The sequence below is a fragment of the Rhipicephalus sanguineus genome, chromosome 9, assembly GCF_013339695.2.
Source record: "Rhipicephalus sanguineus isolate Rsan-2018 chromosome 9, BIME_Rsan_1.4, whole genome shotgun sequence".
NCBI lineage: Eukaryota > Metazoa > Arthropoda > Arachnida > Ixodida > Ixodidae > Rhipicephalus > Rhipicephalus sanguineus.
This window is the reverse complement of record NC_051184.2, coordinates 63,159,548-63,180,794: the sequence shown is the minus strand read 5'-3', so window position 1 is coordinate 63,180,794 and position 21,247 is coordinate 63,159,548. Positions and strand designations below refer to the sequence as shown.

The following is a 21,247-nucleotide window of genomic DNA, read 5'->3' as shown; positions in this document are numbered from 1 at the left end:
CCTTCAAGGCTGTTTTCGAAAGCGCTGCTTCGGTTTCCTCTTTCCGCAGTCTATTATCATGAATTATCGGCTAGGTAGCGCCGTAGCTGACCGCGTTTGTGTGCAAGCATTTGCGTATGTACACTCAGAATTTTACACCCTTAAGAGTGTTAATTTTCTAGTTCCGTTTTCCAATGGTTAATACTCCCATTTTTACGGCTATATTAGTTATTTATTACACGTAACACTGAGCTTAAGAAACACGTACGAAGAGAACGGCGCCGTTTAAAAGTCAGGGGACGCTTGAGCTTCTTCGCCTTCTAGTGTAGAACGCGGTAGTGTAATCGGGTCCCGTGGGCATCGCCTACTCAAGTGCTAGCCTGCCTTCGGTTCTCGGTGGACACACCAATCAAGCCGCAAGGAAAAGAACGTCTGTGCGAATGACACTGGCAGTTTAAAAATATCCTATGATGCCTACTGTAAATACAGTTGCGAAGTGCCAACTACGCCATAATTCTTCCTCTTGCGTATCAGCGAAGTGCCCACTCGGGTTTAAAGGTCCGCCCATTACAGTGCGCTCGGACATGCTTAATAGGCATCACCGGCAAAAGCATCAACACCAGCCAACGCGGCAACAAAGTACCCACTACGCGTACGGACGCGTAGTAGGTACTTTGTTGCTGCTTTTGCTGCTGATGATTATAAGTATTTCTAAGCGCATTGTATACGTGGGCCTTTAAACCCCTCATTCGTTGTGCAATTCACATGTCTTGATACCCGGTGCGACTCCGTGCTTCTGCCACGCAACCTTACATGCGTTGAGGAGGCTCCTGGCGTTACATGACATTCGTATCGGGTTTTCTTCGGAAGCAGTCCCAAGCAATGGCGTGGCCCTGTGGTAGAGCACCTACTTGCCACGCAGAAGGCCTCGGTTTCATTACCGCTTGAACTGGTGTTTTTTTAACAGCGGAGATGTTTCAGCCGGGCGTCCGCTGAATCGGAAAACTATAATCAGCTTGAAGCAGCACGCGCTCTCTTCTAGAGCGCGGCAGGCGTTCCAGAAGTAAGCTAGGCACAGATGGAGAGCTAGGACGCTCAGAAGCGCTTCCATAGACGTTCCAGAGCACGGCAGGCGTTCCAGAGTTAATCTAGCCAGAGATGGAGCGCTGGGACGCTCACAAACGGTTCTATAGACGTTTCAGAGCACGGGTAGGCGTTCCAGAGATGAGCTAGCCAGAGATGGAGCGCTAGGAAGCTCACAAACGGTTCCATAGACGTTCCAGAGCATGGTAGGTATTCCAGAGGTAAGCTAGCAGAGACGGAGTGCTAGGACGCTCACAAACGGTTCTATAGACGTTCCAGAGCACGGTAGGCGTTCCAGAGGTAAGCTAGCCCGAGATGGAGCGCTAGAACGCTCGCAAACGGTTCCATAGACGTTCCAGAGCACGGTAGGCGTTCCAGAGATAAGCTAGCCAGAGATGGAGGGCTACGACGCTCGCAAGCGGGTTCCGTAGACGTTCCAGAGTACGGTAGGCGTTCCAGCTAGAGATGGAGTGCTAGGATGGAGTGCTAGGACGCTCGCCAACGCGAGCCAGAACTGAAGCTTAGTTTAGCTTATAAAGATGGGCAAATACCTGGATGAAGCTTGTATAAGAAAGTGAAGGAAAACTGCTAGCTGGCCTAGATGGAACGAATTCATTGTGGTACTTGCGCGAAAACAAACGGGGACGAAGAAAGGTGTACGCACGGACACCTTTCTTCGTCGCCGTTTGTTTTCGCGCTAGTACCACGATGTATAAGAAAGTTGAATGAGGGATAGACATTTTGTAGTTTTATATAACATTGATATGAACGTTAAAGCTTATAGCAAAACTTCATATAGGGTAACACAGCAAAACTATAGCAAAACCATCGAATAACAGAAAATACACCTCCGCTCTGGCTTAAGCCTTGCAACAGCAACACCATACAAAGCTAGCCGCGGCCTTTCTTTCTTTTAATATTTATTTATTTGCATCTATCTCGCATTTTTGCTCGCGGACAACGCTGATTTTTCGCTCACAACCAACGACGCCGACGACGCTTACACCGGAATTTCTGCGAGACGAGCTCATTAACGCTGTCGCGTTAAAAACTTTTGACTTACTCTGACTACATGGTGTACATGGAAACTTTTGATGCCAGAATTGGACACCGGAAGACAGCTTATTTATTACACCAGCGCCTCCATGGGGCGCTGATTACGCTCTTCCCGCTGTCTTATGCACCTATCATATTTTTTTACTTGCAATAAAAAAAGTCACAGTTTTACCGCAAGGACGAAGCAGTGAATGCGATAGCAACAAATTGTGATGTTAAACGAAGTGAGGCTGACAGCAAACTCTCTTGTATCCCATCTCGCGTAACTCTACAAAACGTTGGTGCCAGAGAATGCGGCCGCTCTAGGGTAAGATGCTCTTTCTGCACGGTGTCTTCGCATTGAGAGCGCAGCACGTAGAAGGATATACGGGCCCCTGCTGATGGCTGCCGAGATAGCACGCGCGCCAGCGATCGCGACCACGCCTATAGAATCAATGTTCAAAGTTGCTGCTCGAGCAACACTCTCCCCTCTCGCTTCTTTTCTTGCTCGTTCAAGACGGGCGGGGCGTTTCCTCTCTGCTTCGACGGCAGCCCTCCCGAGCGGAGTGGTTATCGCATGCAACCTCCGAGCGACGGAGATGGGCTGGCTCGTTTGGTCTTTGCTTCAGCCGCGTTCTCGCCCGCACTCACGCGCTTTTACCCGCAGTAGAACGTACCATGCGCGGGGGAGGGGGGTGTTATCAATTTGGACTTTATACGGGACATGACGGCAACGGCGACGGCAAAAATCCGTCGAAAGTGTCCATATAATTGCCATCGCAATAAAAGGCGGCGAACAGAAAAATTGTGTTCGTTATCCCCTCCTGCGATTCGCTCTCACCCGTAAAACGTGAGGGTGTTAACCATGTGACAACCAAACACATTTTTCACACGTATACTGTTAAAAAATTTTGGAGCCGACCGTAATCCTTGACTTAGGTGTTGGGTAGTGGCACTCGCACGTCTGTATTCGCGGGCCGTGGTGTATTCCATGAGTTAACATCGCGTTTCGTCGCACTGCCGAAGCGTATCTCGGAGGCCACGTAGATAGAAGCGCTCGCTTGACATCTGCTCCGCGAGGTGCGGTTACAATCCCATCTGTTCACAAGGAAACAGTTTGCTCTTTCAGTGAACTCATTCAATTAATACTAATGAATTATCCTGGCAGTAAATTGGCTCTTATCTTAAGTAAACTTATTCTTCGATATCATATGTATCCAATATAACTGTTAACATGAAACGTAACCATCGATTTCATACCTGTTTTAGTTTTTTCAAACACATTTTCTGAATATCCGGATGAACGGAAGTAAGTGCTCGACCGGAAGTTCTTGGAAGCGAAAGAAGAGCGCCGCTCGTTGCTCATGCTACAGTATTTATCTATTTATCTATCGTTAATATTTTTAACTTTTATTTAGTTTTCACTTCTTTCACCATTTTATTAGACGTTATCTAACTTATAATTTAAGAATTTTCTTGAAAACTACATGTTCTTTGCCAATCCTCCGGCGTAGGTGTGTGCCACGGATACCAGGCCCTACTCTACTCTAAAATATTGTGTATCATTTTGGCGCAGGAGAATGTCGAGTGGACGGCCCGTGCCAACAGATGTGCTTCGATTTACACGACGGGACGTTCGAGTGTGGTTGCACGCCCGGCTACCGGCTATCTTCCAACGGCTACAGCTGCCAACGTGAGTGTGGTTTCGCCCTGGCATATTTCTTACGTCGCCGTAGTGGGCGCTGGTGTTACTTCACAGGCGGTGGCACGCTCTTCACAGGACGGTGGCGCGCTCGTTGCTGCTGCTGCTGCTGGTGGTTTTGCCGATTAGTTATCACATTGGACGGCACTCGTATAACGAATAATATTCAGAATTAATATGCAGAAAACTGATAGAATCTTCATCTCGTCGTTTTGGGACGTTAAACCTCAGATGTTATTATTGTAGAATCTTCATCGAATCACACCGGTGCGCACCGGGGCGCCTGTGTGCGCGGTTTCATCCAGTCATCTTAACGCTCCGATTTGTAGGACATGGCGTGAGGTAATGTTCAACATTCTCGGGAAAGAACAACGATTTGCGATAGGTAACGAGGCACTGGAAGAGGTAAAAGAATACGGCTACTTAGGGCAGTTAGTGACCGCAGATCCAAACCATGAAACCGAAGTAATGAGAATTAGAAAGGGATGCAGTACATCTGGCAGGCATTCTCAGATCATGAATGGTAGTTTGAAACTACCCCTCAAGAGAAACGCATATGCCATCTGCATCTTACTAGTATACTTACTTACGGGTACGTGAGAAAATATTTCAAAAGCCAGCGGAATTCATCTTACACTTTTCAATGACCGGCTCTACTCATCATGAAAACATAACAAGAGATAGACGTTTCGCCACCTATACGGGTGGCATCGTGAGTACACAAATCGCATCAAATGAGAGAATACATCGTGCTTATATCTTGTCGTAAACATCCGGCAGAGGGCCACGATTGCTGTGCGCTCCACCAAGTAAGACGCAAAACGACTGGTCACAAAAAAAAAGTCGAAAATGACCGTTTTGGCCTCAAAGCGACTACTCTGGCTCAGTCGCTCGCTGCTCCATTGTTCTGTCGCGCGACTGCAGACGCAAACCTCTGAACCAATCACATGCGCAGGAACAGGAGGTAAGCTTATTTTGGGGGGCAACGACAACGCGAGTAGACAGGAATTCCGTGTGGCGACGGGTATTTGTCGCGCGCAGGTGTGAACAGCATTCGCTTTGAGTCGCTTTTTGCCCGCTGTATACCCGCAGTTTTGCCCGCTTTTTGCCAGTAGTGTACTCCATTTCACAAGCTGGTTGCAGCAGGGTGGAAGCTACGAGGTGTCAGCAAGCAAGATGATTCCGCAGCAAAAGGTAGTTCTGTTTGTAATTGCACTTTAGTTGGAGAAGTTTAAGACAACTGCGTTTGCTTGGAACATGCTACGTCACATAAATACGGGATACGCTGAACACGAGACGCATGTACAACACAAACATTTAATTGTCGCGTCGGTAACTGCCGATAATTTGATGACGAACCATCATGGCAGCACCTATGCAGACGATATCGCCCGCTTCGATCCGAACTCGCGCTTGCTACTTCCCCACCGCCCTGACAGAAATAAATAAGCGGTACACTCTTAAAAAAAAGTTAGTAAAAAGGTTGTAACTGCAAGCAAATAGGTAGTAACTGCAGCGGTTACTTTCTTGGACCGTTACTAACCTTTTGCTACCTGTTTACTACCTACGTTAGTAAACAGTTACTACCTGCAACCGTTGCTAACTTTTTCCTACCTGTTTACTACCTACGTTAGTAACTGCAAGCAAATAGGTAGTAACTGCAGCCGTTACTAACTTTCATGGACCGTTACTACCTTTTTCCTACCTGGCCGTTAACTATACTTAATCTAAAATTGTAGTTATTACCTATTGTGTTAATTTATAACTGGAATCGTCTCGACAGATCATTTTAAATCGAAAACTGGTGAAAAAGAAAAAAATCTAAATTTTCTTTTTAAAATTACGCAACCGCGATTTCTAAGCATCGTTCTCCTATTCTGAAAACGGAGGAGCTAAAGTTAATGAAGTGTAAGTGCTATATGCGTTTTAGTACACAATATAAATTCCAACAAGCTAGCATGACAGGCGGACGTGAAAGAACCACAGGTGGTTAAAATTAATCCGGAGTCTATACGGCGCGTCTCATAATCATATTGTGGTTTTGGCACGTGAAATCGCAAAAATGATTATTACTAGCTTTTTACTATGTACTAGCACATGAATCAATTGAAATGCATTGAGGCTATGTTAGTGGGCTTAGTACCTTGTCTCGACCGCTGTACATAATGCTTTTTTGCGGCAGTTTTATAGCAAATAGACATGACATATTGTTGCTTTTAATACGGTTGATTAAAAGTCTTGTGCTACGTCCACAAGCGCACATAATCCGGTAGTAGGGTAGGGTACTTTAGGGTCACATTTTTTGATAATTCATCGTGAAACACAGGTGCTCACTGGTACCAGTCGCGCATCTCAAATGTAGGGGCTATAAATACCCCGGGAGTCGCTTAGTAAGTACTGTCGCGTAGTGAACTTGTTGTTGCGTTTGTGTATTCTTCTAGTTCATGACACTCCACGCAGGATTAGCCGAAGTTGTTTCGTAGTGTGGCATCATGAATTTCGTCACTGTTAATAATGTGGCAAAATGAACACGTTGGTATCAGTTACTACTTTTTTTTACAACCTTTATTTTACTACCTATGGTTAGTAACAGCAAGGGTAGTAACAGTTACTAATCGTTGTTAGTAACGGCAAAGGTAGTAGCAGTTACCACCCTTGCCGTTACTAACTGCACTTACTAACAGGGTTGTAACATATGTGACAAGCCGTTACAACCCCAAAGTTAGCAAGTACTACTACCTTTTTTTTTAAGAGTGTAGAATCGGCTATAGCTTTGGGCGATCTGACTCTGAGGACAAGATATCTGGTATATGTTATCCTTTATTATTAAGATTAGCTGTTTGTTCAGCCATGCCTGCTAAGCCTTGTCCCCGAGAATTTTAAAATAAATCTTGGAAACAATGCAAAATAGGCACGAATGCATTGCTGTCGAAGCGCCAGGAAGCAAATATAGCGCAAACGCAAGCATGTGTTTACAACTTACGAGCCACACAGTTCACGACAGCGGCTTCATAATTTCAAGGCACAAGGAGCCAACGTCGACGGGCGCCGCCATGTCGTTTTCTTTTTCCGGCACTACCGTTGCTGCGAAGAGCAACGCTAAGAGCGTTTGTTCACTACCGTGTGCTCGCTTTACTCGCGCAACACGTGTTGTTGTTTCTTTGCGGCGCTGCCACTGCTGCCCAAAGCTAAGAGGGTTGGTTGCTGCCCCGTGCTCGCTCTACTCGCCCAATGCGTGAGCGCAAGTGCTTTGGGAACGCCGAGCAGCTGACGCGGCTCGGATGAAGACATCGTGAGGTTTGTTTGCTCTTCCCATTGGCTCAGCAACCTCGTAGCTTTTACAGTGCTGCAACCAGCTTGTGAGATGGAGTATATTATGAAAGACAACAAGGACGTTCGCTAGAATCAGGCAGCCATTAAAGTAGCGTAACAGCGCAGCCAATTTTTTTCTTTTTTAGCTTTGGTGTCTGCGAGCTTATTGAAATCACCAAATTAGGATAAAGGACATAGATTGCTAACGCTATCTTTCGCGAAAAAAACACATGTGCCTGGTTTTTCACATATATAAAAGGTATTTATGAAGACAAAACGCAGTTTTGACTTGACATTTCAGCGAGGTTTCTCGACAAGGGTTACTGGTAAACTGAGAGTATTAGGTGGCTCCGAGAGCGCCTGCACTCCTTCTACGTACAGTACAAATGGTACTGTGAATCCCTGTGTTCTTTTGAACAACGTGTAAACCCGTAATATCAACTTACCGCTGTTCCAAAGTCGTCAAACTTTCTGTTTGAGACGAAAGCCTTAGATGCCTCATCAAACGCGAGAAATGACCGGAAGCGGCGTCAACATGAAGTGATGCAAAAGATCGTCATCGTGACGTCACAGATCGCCATAATTTATGGCGTCACGTGACGTGATGTCATCACATGACTTCGTCGCTTGATCAAAGGTGGGCTCAAAGCCTTAGATGCCTCATCCAGCGCGAAAAGTGACTGGCAGCAGCGTCAACACGAAGTGATGCAAAGTGTCATCATTGTGACGTCACACATCGCCAAAACTTATGGCGTCACGTAACGTGACGTCTTCGCATGACATCATGCTTGGTAAATGGTTGGCCGATCTTGGATGCACTGCAAAAACGACCTGAGGTGCAGAAAGAAAGCTTGCAACGCGGAAAGGGACCGTCAGCGGCGGAGGCAACACGAAGTGATGCAAAATATCATCATCGCGATGCCACAGATCGCCCAAAATGTGTGATATCGCTATGACGTTGTCACATACCATTGTCGCTTCGTCAAAGGTGGGCCGATCCCAGAGGCACTGCAAAATCACGTGAGGTGCAGAAAGATTTCGGGGGACGAGGAAGGGGGGGAGCTATCAGTACAGTAGACTGAGGAGAAAAATGAGAAGAAAAGATGCATAAAACACAGTGTGACTTTCTTCAACATACACATGCACCGCTTTTATACTAGTAGTGACTCTCAGTAACCGGGACGGCTTACTGCTCTCCCGTAATATAGTATGTAGAGTAGTGTAAATCGTGCACCTTTTGTTTTAAAGGCTTTACGCGCCAAAGGGTACTGTTCTGATGAATCGTGGCCGCAAAGCGAGCGCGGTGGTTTTGGCGCACGTGTTTGCGTTACACAGCCTTCTCGTGAGAGAGAGAGAGAGAGAGCTCGTTACTGAAAAACAGAGAATTCTGCCGGCGTATATAAAGGCGCCTAAATTTTACTCTGTATAGGGGAGGGGATTGAGGACAGAAATGCCCTAGGAAGAGGAGGAGGGCAGGAAAAGAGAAGGGGAAAAACAAAAGCAAAATATTATGATCGTGGTGAGTGAATGTCACAACATTAGAGCGTTCTCGTATTCGTTCAAACCTCCATTTCTCATGAAGAGAAGCCGCATTAGGAGTCACATGGTTAGCCATATAGTTAACTAATAATTGTTTGCACCAGTACACATTTCCGCGACCGTCTCCTTCTGCAGTCAAAATCCACTTCTGACACTTGTGACGGGGAGAGGACCGTGCGAGTCACGTGACGTTACTGACATGGCCACAAATAAGTTGATTGATTGGCATGAAATGAACTGAGCTTCGCATAAAGGCAAAACACGGGCTACGCATGTCAGGGGCCATGGTGGGGAGACCCTGACTATCGACAGGGATGTTAAATAGAGTTCTAAAAGTGACATCTAACGGGCTTGAAGCCATGGGAGTAAAGCAGTTGAATGACTTGATGAAAAACAAAAGTTTAATACACGGTCCCTTACACGCATTCGCCTGGGGTAACTCGAAAATGAAAGCCATCTTTTGTTTCTTCTTATTCGATTGTATTTTTTTGTCGAAGTAGTTTTAGGCACTAACATGGCTCTGTGGTAAAACACGTGACTGCCACACGCAAGGTCTGGGTTCGGTTCCCACTCAAAGCCAAGATTTGTATTATTTATTTGCGTCAATCTCGATTTTTTTTTTTTTTTTTGCTCACGAACAACACCGATTTTACGCTCGGAACCAATGACGCCGACACCGGAATTTCTGCGACTGGGCTCTTTAACGCTCTCGCGTTGATAACTGAGGAACCTCTACTACTTCGAGCACGCAGTTGACACGGCAGCGACAGTACACGGGTTACTCTTCGGCTTGTGACGTTAGGTTACTCTTCGGCTTGTGGCGTTAGGCGTTCTCACCTGCCCTGGTAGCTTAAAAGGTGAGCTGTCGCCCTGCTAAGGCAAGGAATCGAGAACGCGGGCTCGATTCCTTGGCGCGGCGGCAGCTACGACGGGGGAAAAGCGCAAGGACACCCGTAAGATTTAGGTGGGCGTTAAAGGGCGCCTAAACGACCCAGAGGTCGAATGAATGAATGAATGCACAACTTTATTTTCCCCTGGTTAACGGGAAGGGGGCAATGGGACAGAGGGTGGGGGGAGGACCTACTTCAAGTAGGCCTCCTCTACCCTCTCAGCCTACTCCAGGACGGCCTCCTGAATGTCGGGCCTCGAGCTGCTCCCAGAGGTCGAAATTTAGTTGTGGCGTTGCAGTTGTGCACGAGTCTACAGCGAACGCTGGCCATGGAGGAAAGAAAAAAAGATCCTCCATGACGCTGGCGCAGTTGCACGTGCTTTCTCGTTTCGTTCTTTCCTTCGCTAGGCTGCGTTCGTCGGCTCGTCTATCCACCTCTCCGATTGCCCTTCTTCAGCGTCGGAGGTGGAGAACGCAAGAAGCGCGCGCATCTGCTTGTTCGCCAACTGACAGAGTCTGCTGCTCGCGAGGTCACCTAATCATACAGGTGACGTCATGACGGCTGTTGTCGATAGAGGAAAGGCACGTAGAGGAGCACGCGAGCGTCTGTTGGTGGTTTAAGGGGCCCTCTAAAGAACAACGGGTGGTCATCACTAATCCAGAAACACCGACTACGGCGTTCCTCATATAAACCTGGCGACAACTTTCTGTGGCAGCACAGCTAAAGCTACGTGGGCGGAGCTTCTGCACATGTGTTACTACACCAAGTAGTCCGTTCGCGGGCAATTTCGGTTTTGGTTTCGCGAGCGCATAAAACATGTGCGTTTCCACACGAGTATTCATGGCTCATGATGTTATTTGGGAATTTATGCAGATAGTTTATTCACAGATGTAGTCGAAATCTACCACATGACTTGATATACATAAGCATGCAGCACAAATACCTGGAATCGTTGCTGAGCTCTTCTGCAAATCAAATTATATAACGCTAATGTGCTAGCGGTTCAAGTCCACCTTCAAAGCGAGCAACATTTAATATTGTTTCCAATTATTTTTTGGGAAAGCGATAGAATATTTTGTATTGCGAAGGAACGCAGGAATCAGCTTTATTCAAGCGGTCGGTTTTACTTTTTAAAGAAAAAAGAAAGTCACGGCCCAGCAGTAACTGCGCAATCGGAAATCTTTCGCAAAGGTAACAAGCCATTTTCTGAATTTCGGTGCACACAGGGTCGACATCGTCGTTTTCCTACATTTGGAGACGCTGTAACTTTCTGGAGACGCTCACGTCATTTTGTCAGGGGACGCGAAGGCATCGAAAGGCAGCAGATATCTTGGCCACGACCAGTCAGGAGCGGGCGTCTCACGTGTGTGATTATACAAACGGGTGAAACGCGTTCCTTACTCCCGTGGTCAAGAATGCTTTTTTTTTTTTTTTGCAAATTGAAAATCACGCTGTCAGTCGCATAATAGACATGAACGCGTCTGTTGCCGAGGCAAAGCTGTGCATGGGTGATTTTGTCACCGTAAATCGCTCTCATTCAAAACGCCAAAACACCTCCCGCCGTAGACGCCGACGGGCACGGTGTTAGACGCAATCTTCGGCGTGACTGTATCAGTAATAGTAGGCAACCGAAATACCGACCATGTATGCAACGCATTTTATGAAATGGGCCACTTATTTTACGTACTGTTTCCAACCGCAGTTTTGCTTTCAAGCGGCTCTTCTTGCTGAAGACTTGAAGGTCCGCGTAGTCACTGTCAAGGAAGCTATCGCGATGAGAGACCCACTTGCGATGGTGGTATCACTTGCACACTTCTTTCTCGGTGATAGTATGGGCAAATCAACAAAATAATTCACAACGCACCGCTGTCTTCGTTTCATTCTGGTCGATGAACACAGATCACCTAACGAACCCGCCCTCATGCTCACTTGCAAGCTTCGATGTGCACCTGTTGCAGCCGAGCGACGCCATCGTTGTTGAGTGGGGACGGAAAACGTGAAACGGACACCAGAAAACCTGAAAACTCGAAAGAGCGAAAATCGCTAATCCTTTACGGGATTATCATTCTTACTTTCAACGCAAGCAATCTTGACCGTAATACCTATTTCTTTTCTTTTTATGTTTTCTTTTATGCTACGTATTCTACAAAAGCTAGCGTTCGCGGACTACATACAGAAGCGGAGTAAAAAAGTGCGTGGTTCGGTTGCGTAGCCTTCACTGTGCTGCCACAGAAAGTTGTCGCCAGGTATAGTCATATCCTGGTTCAGCGTGCGAAGCACGCGTTTGCACGTCAGTGACCTATAGTCGGTGACAAGCTAAGAATAAAAAGTAAACTGTACCGCTGTCCATTTGTATTATGCGCGTCCAACTACGGCCGATCTTTACATTGACGTAACGGTTAAGACGAACCAATGAAAAATGCAACATGGCGCCGTTCGCGACGAGAGGCGCGGTACAGCTGCACCGAGACCGAGATCCGTCATTTCGAATTTCCTGCGGTGTTTGTTTCTTTCAGAAGAAGCTATTTCCTAGTGTTATTCGCACGTACCCAGCATCGCCCTCGCCGAACGTCATCCGATGCAGTAGAAGCTTGCGACTGTGCCTCGTTTGAAGTGCACCGAAGCGGCAGCAGCTCGGAGTGTTTTACGACGCTTGAGCGCGTTCCGTCGTTTCGGCAGCGTCAAGTTGGAGCACGGCGTGTGTTCCCTCCATCGTTTGGATGCATCAAGCATATCGCCTGAGGGTCACCACATCGGCGATTGTCGTCGCGTTCATTCGTGTGCAGTGAGGTGAAAGTGAAGTCGGAATGTGCGCGTCTGTGTAGAATTTACCGCCTGCAAAAGCCATGGCATTAGTGTTGCCACGTGTGCGCGTGTGTGTGTGTTGCTTGGAGCTCGCAACGTGGGAATCTTGGTGATCTATTGTGATATGTGCCGTGCTGTGCGCCTATATAACTGACGTATGTGTGGACGAGGCGAGAGAGAAAGAAAGCGATCGACATAGCCCGTTAGCGCAACACAATGCGAAAGTTAACAAACCAGGTGTGGAGAATATGCAGTGGTGTGTGATTTATAAGAAGATAATTGTGGTCATCTGATGCGTTTGTGGTTATGTGACATGTGTCTATTGGCGCAGTTGCGTCGTATCAACGGAATTTAGTTCCACCAGCCCAGAATGATTTGCTAGGTTGAAGTGCCCGTCGCGTAAGTATCGCGCTCGATGCACGAACGCCTTGCTATGAGAAACGCCGTGCGAGGTAATCGTTGTCTGCAAACCGTGAAATGATGCGCTCGCTGTGACACGTCGATTGCATGGATCATGATCGTAACTGAAGTGACGCCGCTAAAACTATTATTGAGTGAAAAAAAAGCTTTTGTTTTTAATGGCGTTGCATCATACTTCACGATATCATATTCGGAATCCTTGTTTTTGTCTAACGTGCGTTTTTTAGTATTTCGCGTGTATTGTGTGCACGTATTACGCAGTGATAATTTGTTGATATTAAACTCGTGAAACTTATAGTGCATAGACCCTTTTTTTAAACGCTTATCCCTTCTTGTGAAGCCTCACCCCCTCACTATGCTTCACGAACAAATGAGGAGGGGGGAGCCGGAGAGCTGGGGCTTGACAATGTACGATAGGAATGTACTTACTGATTGTGTCCACCGAGATTATCTATGTAGACATCTATATGTTTTTCCTTTTTTTCTTCGAGGATGCACGTGCTTTTCTATGTCCGAGTGAATATTTGTCATCTTCTGGCTCCTGATTTTTTCATTTCTACATTTTTTCTTATTTATTTTTTTTTGTCGCTCTACCTGCACGGAGGACGATGCTATAAAAGCGCATCGAAGCCTCGTAAATTTTCTCTTGATAAAGATCGGTCTCCGATCAAAACGTTGACAAATAAACTGTCTTTTGAGAAGCGTGTATCCTTTTCCTATTTGTCTTACGGTAACCGATGACAGCCTTTTCACAATCTACGTATATATATACCTTCGCACAGATAAACACATATATAGAAGGTAGGGGCCCCTCTTCTAGCAAACGTGGGCCCCCCTGCTGTAATTCCCACTGGGGTGACGCAGTTATGCAATAAATTAATAATAAATTAACTAAAAACTTGAATGTTCAAGGGCTTAAGGGGTAATGGCAGTGCCAGTGCAAGTTGTCGAAACGAGAAACAATTCCACGTAAAGCTTTTAGTCAATGCCAATTTAGCCGCGTGCACCTCATTGGCGTGAACGGCAACGCACGCAATGGCCCCGACAGTTAAACGCCATGTGTGCTACACGCTTTTATTTCGTTGAAACAAGACATCATATGAAGCCTTGGCGTATTCCTCAAACACGATTACAAGCTAGGCGACTAGAGACGCAAATGCGGTATTTACGGCAACAGAAGAGTCGAAATTCACAAAGGTGATCTCAGACCACTTCGCCATACTTCGCTTTGAGTCACAGTTGCCATAGTTACAGCAGTCAGTGAAGAAAGCTGGCGGCGAGAGTTTCGCAAAAAAATTACAAATGACCTTATTAAACGTGAATAATGTCCCTGTTTTGTTCTGTGAAACCGTAAAATAACGATTCCTTTATTTTAAGTTATATGTTAAATCTGGCATTATTTGTTTTAATATCATATTATGTACTGCTCAGAAACATCGCCTTTGAGATGTACATTACTTTTTCGTATAGACTCCGAGATGAACGCGTCGGGGGGTGCGATTTAAACAACACATATATTGTTATGCTGACGCTGAACTCCGTGCCTTCACAATTTATTTTATCTAGCTTTGCTTTCTTTTATTTCAATATCAGTGCAGTATTGCAAAATAAGGTTTATATTAATGAAAATGATTGGCATTGTTTAGGAACTACTTCGTTTGCAGCGCGGAGGCATGCAAAATATGAGCAATGCGGCCTCGTGGGCGGAGCTTATATTTATTCTTAGGTTGTCACCGACTAAACATATGCGGATTCCAAAAGAGTGATCGTGCGGAACACAGGCGGAGCTATTGGAAGGGGATACGAGAAGGTTTCGTTTACGCGGCGTTCGTGTCCGAGTATATACACTGTATAGTGCATGGATTGCGGCACTCTGGAGATAAACCTCACTTGCAACGATCTAAAAGCGTTTAAAAAATTTTGTGAGCATCCATTCCGTGAATATTGAAGTGAATTGCACAATCTGGAAATGGGTACCTACGACGTAAGATTCCTGAGCAAAAGAACACAGCAAAAAAAAAAAAAAAGCGAGAGAACTACACAAGTCAAAACAAAAGAATAAACAAACAAAACGGAAGATCAAAGTGAAACAAGGTGAGAAAGGAAGTGGTAACGTAATAATGGGAAATACGACGTGGCGGCGAATACGTCAAGAAGACTTAACCCCTTCAGCGGCGGTGGCTACGTTTGTGTACGCAACTTGTCTACGCTAGTTATGCCAACTTGTGGACAAAACACAGCACGATACATTGCCCGTTAGACGAACTGAACCTTCTGCATAGCCCCGCCACGGTGGTCGAGTGGTTATGGCGCTCGACTGCTGACCCGAAGGTCGCGGGATCGAATCCCGGCCGCGGCGGCTGCATTTTCGATGGAGGCGAAAATGTTTGAGGCCCGTGTACTTAGATTTAGGTGCACGTTAAAGAACCCCAGGTGGTCGAAATTTCCGGAGCCCTCCACTACGGCGTCTCTCATAATCATATCGTGGTTTTGGGACGTTAAACCCCAGATATTATTATTAACCTTCTGCATAGTCAGTGCCTTGACTCAACCTCAGCGTGGTGAGTATGACTGTAGCCGATCACTTTTGTGAAGGCACTACGATGGTCGACGCGTCGTTCGACGTGCCGCGTTCCAGAACCAGCGGAAGAAGCATTACTTTTCTTTTCTCGAAATGAATGAAACCAAAAGCTAATTGCGCACGCATTTGGAGCGTATGATTTCATTCCTTTCATGTCAAAATTGAACATGACCGACTGCGGAATAATGAAGTGTTTAATTGCACGCATAATACAGTTGATTACGGAAACTCACACAAAACAAACAACACACTACTTCACATTCTTTCTTGGAATGTAATATTTAGTGCCTTGGAATTATGGTATGTGAATTTGAGACATGCACAGACACTGTATCCTAATTCGCGCCTGAAGGGGATTAAACATACGGCGTTGACTGTGAACATTTATTCTCGTTCGAATGATTGAGTCGTCTGTCAAATTTTTTTTTTATTGTGGTGCTCGAAGTTATTTTATGTCAGTGTTCACGTGTGTGTCTTTCTTTTTTCCCCTTGTGTTTGTTAGAAACGCCACTCCCTAAATACTATTCGTTAAAGGAAACGCAGGTCGCAAACAGGCCAACCGTGAAACTCACTCAGTAAATCAAAGACGTTACACCGCGCAGGTGCTGCTGTTTCTATCACGAAAAGAGCTCAAAGGATATACAAGCTTGGCGAGTCTCATTAGCCCGTGCTTAGTGTGAAGCCCCGGGGTCAACCCCGTGTCTTGGAAAGGATTAGCTTGAGAGGTCGTTGACCTGCCGGCTCCTTGGTCTACGTATAGAGCGAAAGGAGAAAGCTTGCGGAACAACGAAACAAAAAGCAAAAAAAAAAGAACGCCGGGGGGCGCTCCCGCTCTAACGAGAAGACTCGTCAGTGTGTACGGCTCGCTTCCTCGGCTTAAATGCCGCGCAACCTGATGTTTTCTCTAATTTGTTTGTTTTTTTCTTGAGCTGCGCAGAGACGTGTGACACTCGAGGGGCTAGCTTTTTCAAGACAAGCATCTTCACCGCACACGCCCTGAACGCCTCGATACCATCGTAATGAAAAAGCAGAGATGGCAAAATTGCTCTTAAAAAGTACTAAGTTACATTACTAATTACTTTTTTTGATCTTTTAATGATTTGATTCTATTACATTGAAAGATACTGTTGCCGAAAGTAATTACATTACATTACCATTACGTTTTGAAAAGTAATCAAGTTACATTGAAACTACTTTAACACAAAGTTCGTCGACTCCTCTGGTCTGGAGTTTCGAGGGCCGTGGGCTTCCAGCGACGTTATTTCAAGGCTTCGAGTACTGATGCTACGCGGCTATTCTGTGGGCCTGTCTTGCCGCCACGCTCAGTGAGGCTGTGCGCTCAGATTAACTTGTCTTTATTATTTTTTCTTTCCTTATCCTTGCTCAATTTTTTTTTTCTGTGCCATATTGGAAGCGGACACGCCTTTCATTAGTCAGGAGTAATTGCGAAAGTAATGAGAAATTATTTGAAGTTACTCACTCAAGTTCATTACATTACTAAATTGCCAGTGTACATTAGTTACATTACTTGTTAGAGCAGTTAGCAATTTTGATTGCAGTGATTTCATTACTGTCAAGACTGCGAGAAAGCTGGCGAGTACGTCTGTATCACCAACCTGCCGACCGTACTTCGTTTCATACGTCGGGTGCAACGCTGTGGAAGCTATGCACGAAGTTCGATCAGCAAAATGCGTAAGTCCACGCATCTCGCGCGTCCATTTTGTCCTTGCAAACGTGGCCTCCGCGATTGGCTCCGGCTGCGGGTCTACCGGAACTGATCACCGAGGCCATAAAAGAAACGCTAAGCAATCCAGAACAACCTATTGATAACCGTATAAGTAAAGGGGTTTGTTTATTTCTAAGGCACAAACCATCTTCATTTATTACTCAGTCTAAAAACGAAAAAAAGAGTCCCATTACAGGTGCGAACGCATCCACTGCAAGAAGTCTCGATAGCTTCCATAGAGTTGCGCCAGATGCAGGCAACGGAGTACACAGTTACGTGTTAGGCTGTCGCATCCTTTGCGCGGTTGTGCCCACTGAAAGGCGTTGACACGTGCATTTCTTCTTGCGTCACGCGCTTCATATACATATATGTAATATAGATTCTACGGCTCTCGTCGGTTGACTCGCCCTTGTCGCTGTAGTAACGGAGAGCACACTTCGCAAAACAACTGGCCTTCGCTGCGTATAGCTGGTCGCGGTTCGTGCTTCGATCGCGCTGTTCCCCCTCTTCAGGGTGGGCTTCACCGCACGGCGGCGGCTCGCGCGATATCCCGGGAAGGGCACCGCTCGGGCAGGTGAAACGACAACGGATCGATTTTTCTACTTGGACTCGCCGCGGTTGTATAGCTCGGAGGCTTCGCCGTTCCCGTATAGCAGAGCGCACGAGCTTGCGAGTTTGGTCACTTTAGGCTGGCAAATTGTACTGTGATCAATCTTCTTTCATGGTCCTAGGCTCAATTATTAGCCGAGAAAATCTAAATATCGCAAAAAAAGATATCGCTTCTGAGAACTAACAGACAATCAAGCGAAGGAAAGTACAGGGGATGTCATTCGTGGCAATTGTGATATGAATGTGAAGAAAGTAAAGTGAACGAAAAGATAACTTGTCGCCGGCAGGGTCCGAACCTGCAACCTTCGAATAACGCGTCCGATGCGCTACCAATTGAGCTACGGCGGCGGCCATCCTCCCGTCTAAATTATCGGGCATATCTGCGCATTCAAACATGGGAGTCTTAGTCAACCCTGCTCTTTCGTACAAAACTTGATTTCATTTTTTTTTGTACAAAAATATCTCGTAATTTGAATGTTACGGGTGCGGATATCACTTACGGATAGGGTGTTTTTCGTGTACTTTAATTCATTTAAGTTTTCGCCATAATTACTGCATTACAGTTAGAGAACAATTAATGCTCCTTACCCTTTTCTTGGCCAAACTGTCTGTTGGATTCGTTCGGTTGTGTCTAAACAAAGAAACGAGCACCTCGGAAAAAAGTTCCCCTCGTTTCGTTCCCATATATAGATACTCAGTCGCACAAAAAAATTGCCTGCATTGTCAGTTATTAACAGGTGCTCATGGATACATGTATTTCGTGTCTTTGCGTCTATGCAGTAATTGTTTCGGTGATAATGGCAGTTAAAATTACGAACACTGTAATTAGGATATCATTTGAAAGTGTCCAGTGTCTGCCTTGTCAAATTCTCGGTGGAATCATGTGTTACGCGAGGACATTTCTTCTTAAATGCATTTATTTATAAAAAAGTTTTATTTTTGAAAAACTTCCCATTGAGGTCCTGACGTGGGTACGTCAGTATGTTGTCGTGAAATTGAATGCGTGAAAAGTGTGAAATCGAAATTGAAAAAAAAAGGACCGTGCACTTAGATGTAAAGGTCAATGTTAAAGGACACCAGGTGGTCCGAATTGATCCGGCGTCCCTCTCCACGACGCGGCGTGACTCATAATATCGGTATTTTGGCTGCTAAGACACCACAATCTCACCGAACACCCTCTCAATGGCCAAATTTAGCCTATCCAACATCCAGTCATCAGGGCCACGGAAAAAGGGGAGCCCTAAAGAATCGAGAAAATGCGGTATTGCGGGGTTAGCGTAGTCTATTCCCGGCTACTTTGTATACAGTGAAATGTGGTCGTTTCGCCGAGCGACGACGGTTTTCGGGCCGCGCCTCGTTGAGTCCCGTTTTTCTTCGCTCTGTCCAATCGTGCGGCCTTCGAGGAAAAAAAGAGAGAGAGAGAAAAAAAGAACTCCATATACACTCCGAAGCCGAGCGACGAGAAAAAAAAGGGTGACTCCGCGGAATGCGTTATACAAAACTGAGCCGAAAGATAGACGGTGTATACGAGTGGAATGATGTAACAAAAAGCAAGTAAAGAAACGACCGAGACAAACTTTGCAGCGGAAAGGGCGCGCGAAGAATGTGACGCACCTGTCCACGGGAAAGTTGAAATGCGTGCGCGCGCGCGGCAGTATACTGTGTCGACTTTCCCCCTCAAGAGCAACAAACGTCGGGGCACCTTCTTCGCATGCCACTTTGAATAAGGCGCGGAATGCGCGGGGTAAACAACAACGACAGCAAAGAAGAAATGAGGTTATGAGAAAGAAAGCGAAATAAGTACACGATCGAAACGCGTACACGTATATAACGCATGCCCACCCGAGATAAACGGCAACCACATTCTCGGCGAATTCTTCGAGAAAAAGCAGGGCGCACGCGGGAGGGAGGAAGGTTTCTTTTTTCCCTCGGGAATGTGTTCGCCCCCACATCTCCTTACTCCCTACTAGGAACCAATCTTCTCTTCAGCCAGAACCTTCATTCTGTCGCGTTCCCTCTTCGCTATACTTCCTTGCTTAAACCTTTATCGCAGTTTATTCTGCGCTTTCCTTATTCGTAGCATCGCGCACCGCTTGCGCGGGTGGCGCCTGCATCTGACAACTTCGCTTTGGCGAGGCGAGTTCGTTCTGCGCGTTCGCCTGCACTCCCCCGGAGGCGATCGCAAATCGATGAGAGGAGGCGACGGAGGGTGAGGTGGGGAGGGGGGTTCAAGCACGCGGTTGATGTCTGTGTTGCGTCGGGTCTGAATAAACTGCCGGGTCCCCCCTGCCTGCCTGCCATGGGTCCGTGGTGGCTCGGTGTATATCGATGCCCGAGGCGTCGCAACAACAACAACAAAAAAAAAAAAGACGAGCGGGAAGCGAAATGCGACTCCACGTATGTACTCCCTTTAAACGCCGACAGGTGTATGTATGTATGTACGTACGCACGCAGAAAAGCACTGCCGAAGCGGAAACCGAGAAATTGAACACGGTGCGGTTGAAACGCCGAAAGCGTCTCCTTTTGAGATCCTTTTATTCTCCTGGGCTATACGAGCTTGCTGTGTATGCTGCCAACTGCAGTGGACATGAAAGTCGTGTAAGGCAGGCGTTTCTTCAGGATTCGAGATACCTTTTTCTTTCTTTCTTTCTTAGGGAAGGGGGTGGGGTGTTACCAAATCGATTGAAATGGGCGGTATGTATAAACCACTAATGTTAGGCTGAACCGGCACCACGGGCCCTTTGCGTTTTATGCGTATGGCTATGCCAGCTGTACCACCTCTCTCTCTCTGACTTTCTTTCATCTTCAAACGTTAGAGAATGATTTACTCATTTCGATGGAGTCGGGGAAATTGCGAAAAAAGAATGGACGCCGCTAAACGGAAGAGTACGGGAATGGCAGTGAAATCAGCGCCGTTTACTGCCGCGCGCCGCGATGTAACTGTGGTTGCGTCGTTGAATTATGAAAAGGCTACTCGAAGTGGTGTATGCTGTTTCAATGTTTGTTCACGCCGCCGATACATCGTCACTCGAATGATGATTGCGCATCGCGATGCGGTCGTACGAGACGATATTGTCACGTGATCCTGACGGTGAAGAAGGCGACAGTGGGACAATAAAAGATGAAACTCTTTATCGGGCGAACTCGTGCCCAGAAAAATCAGGCAACACTTACTGCACGGGCGAGTAACAATCACAACAGAACGATAGCGTCGAACACAGTCGTCGGACGTCGGTAATCTGATCGACGGCGGAACGCGTCGTCCTTTATACATGAGTGTGTGGACATTCCAGCGTTATCGCTGGGGCTCGCGTTAGCTCCAGAACAAACACGGTCACTGGTGTCGTGCGCGTAATCTTATCAGAATAGCCTTAAGCAATCGAGTTTACTTTACATAGCTGCGTGGTCTGCGCCGAGTGGTGGTACGGCTTTTCGTGGTGAAAAAAAAATAAGCGAACGTGGCAGTGCGACTTGCAGTATAAAGCGCGCATCCTGTTAGATACGGTCACTGTTTAGAGTCCTAACGTTTCTTGCTCGTCAGTCTTATATTTGCTCTCTATAGTTGG

General features: G+C 46.4%; 1 protein-coding gene across 1 annotated transcript in view; it reads left to right on the top strand.

Annotated features, from left to right (window-relative positions):
• The first annotated feature begins 3,685 nt into the window (after positions 1-3,685).
• LOC119405249 (pikachurin) overlaps positions 3,686-21,247 on the top strand; it is a 277,626-nt gene continuing 260,064 nt past the window's right edge. The window contains exon 1 of the mRNA XM_049419240.1: positions 3,686-3,790. Coding sequence (XP_049275197.1) covers positions 3,706-3,790 — 85 coding nt within the window. The 5' untranslated portion in view covers positions 3,686-3,705. The remainder of the gene's footprint in view (positions 3,791-21,247) is intronic.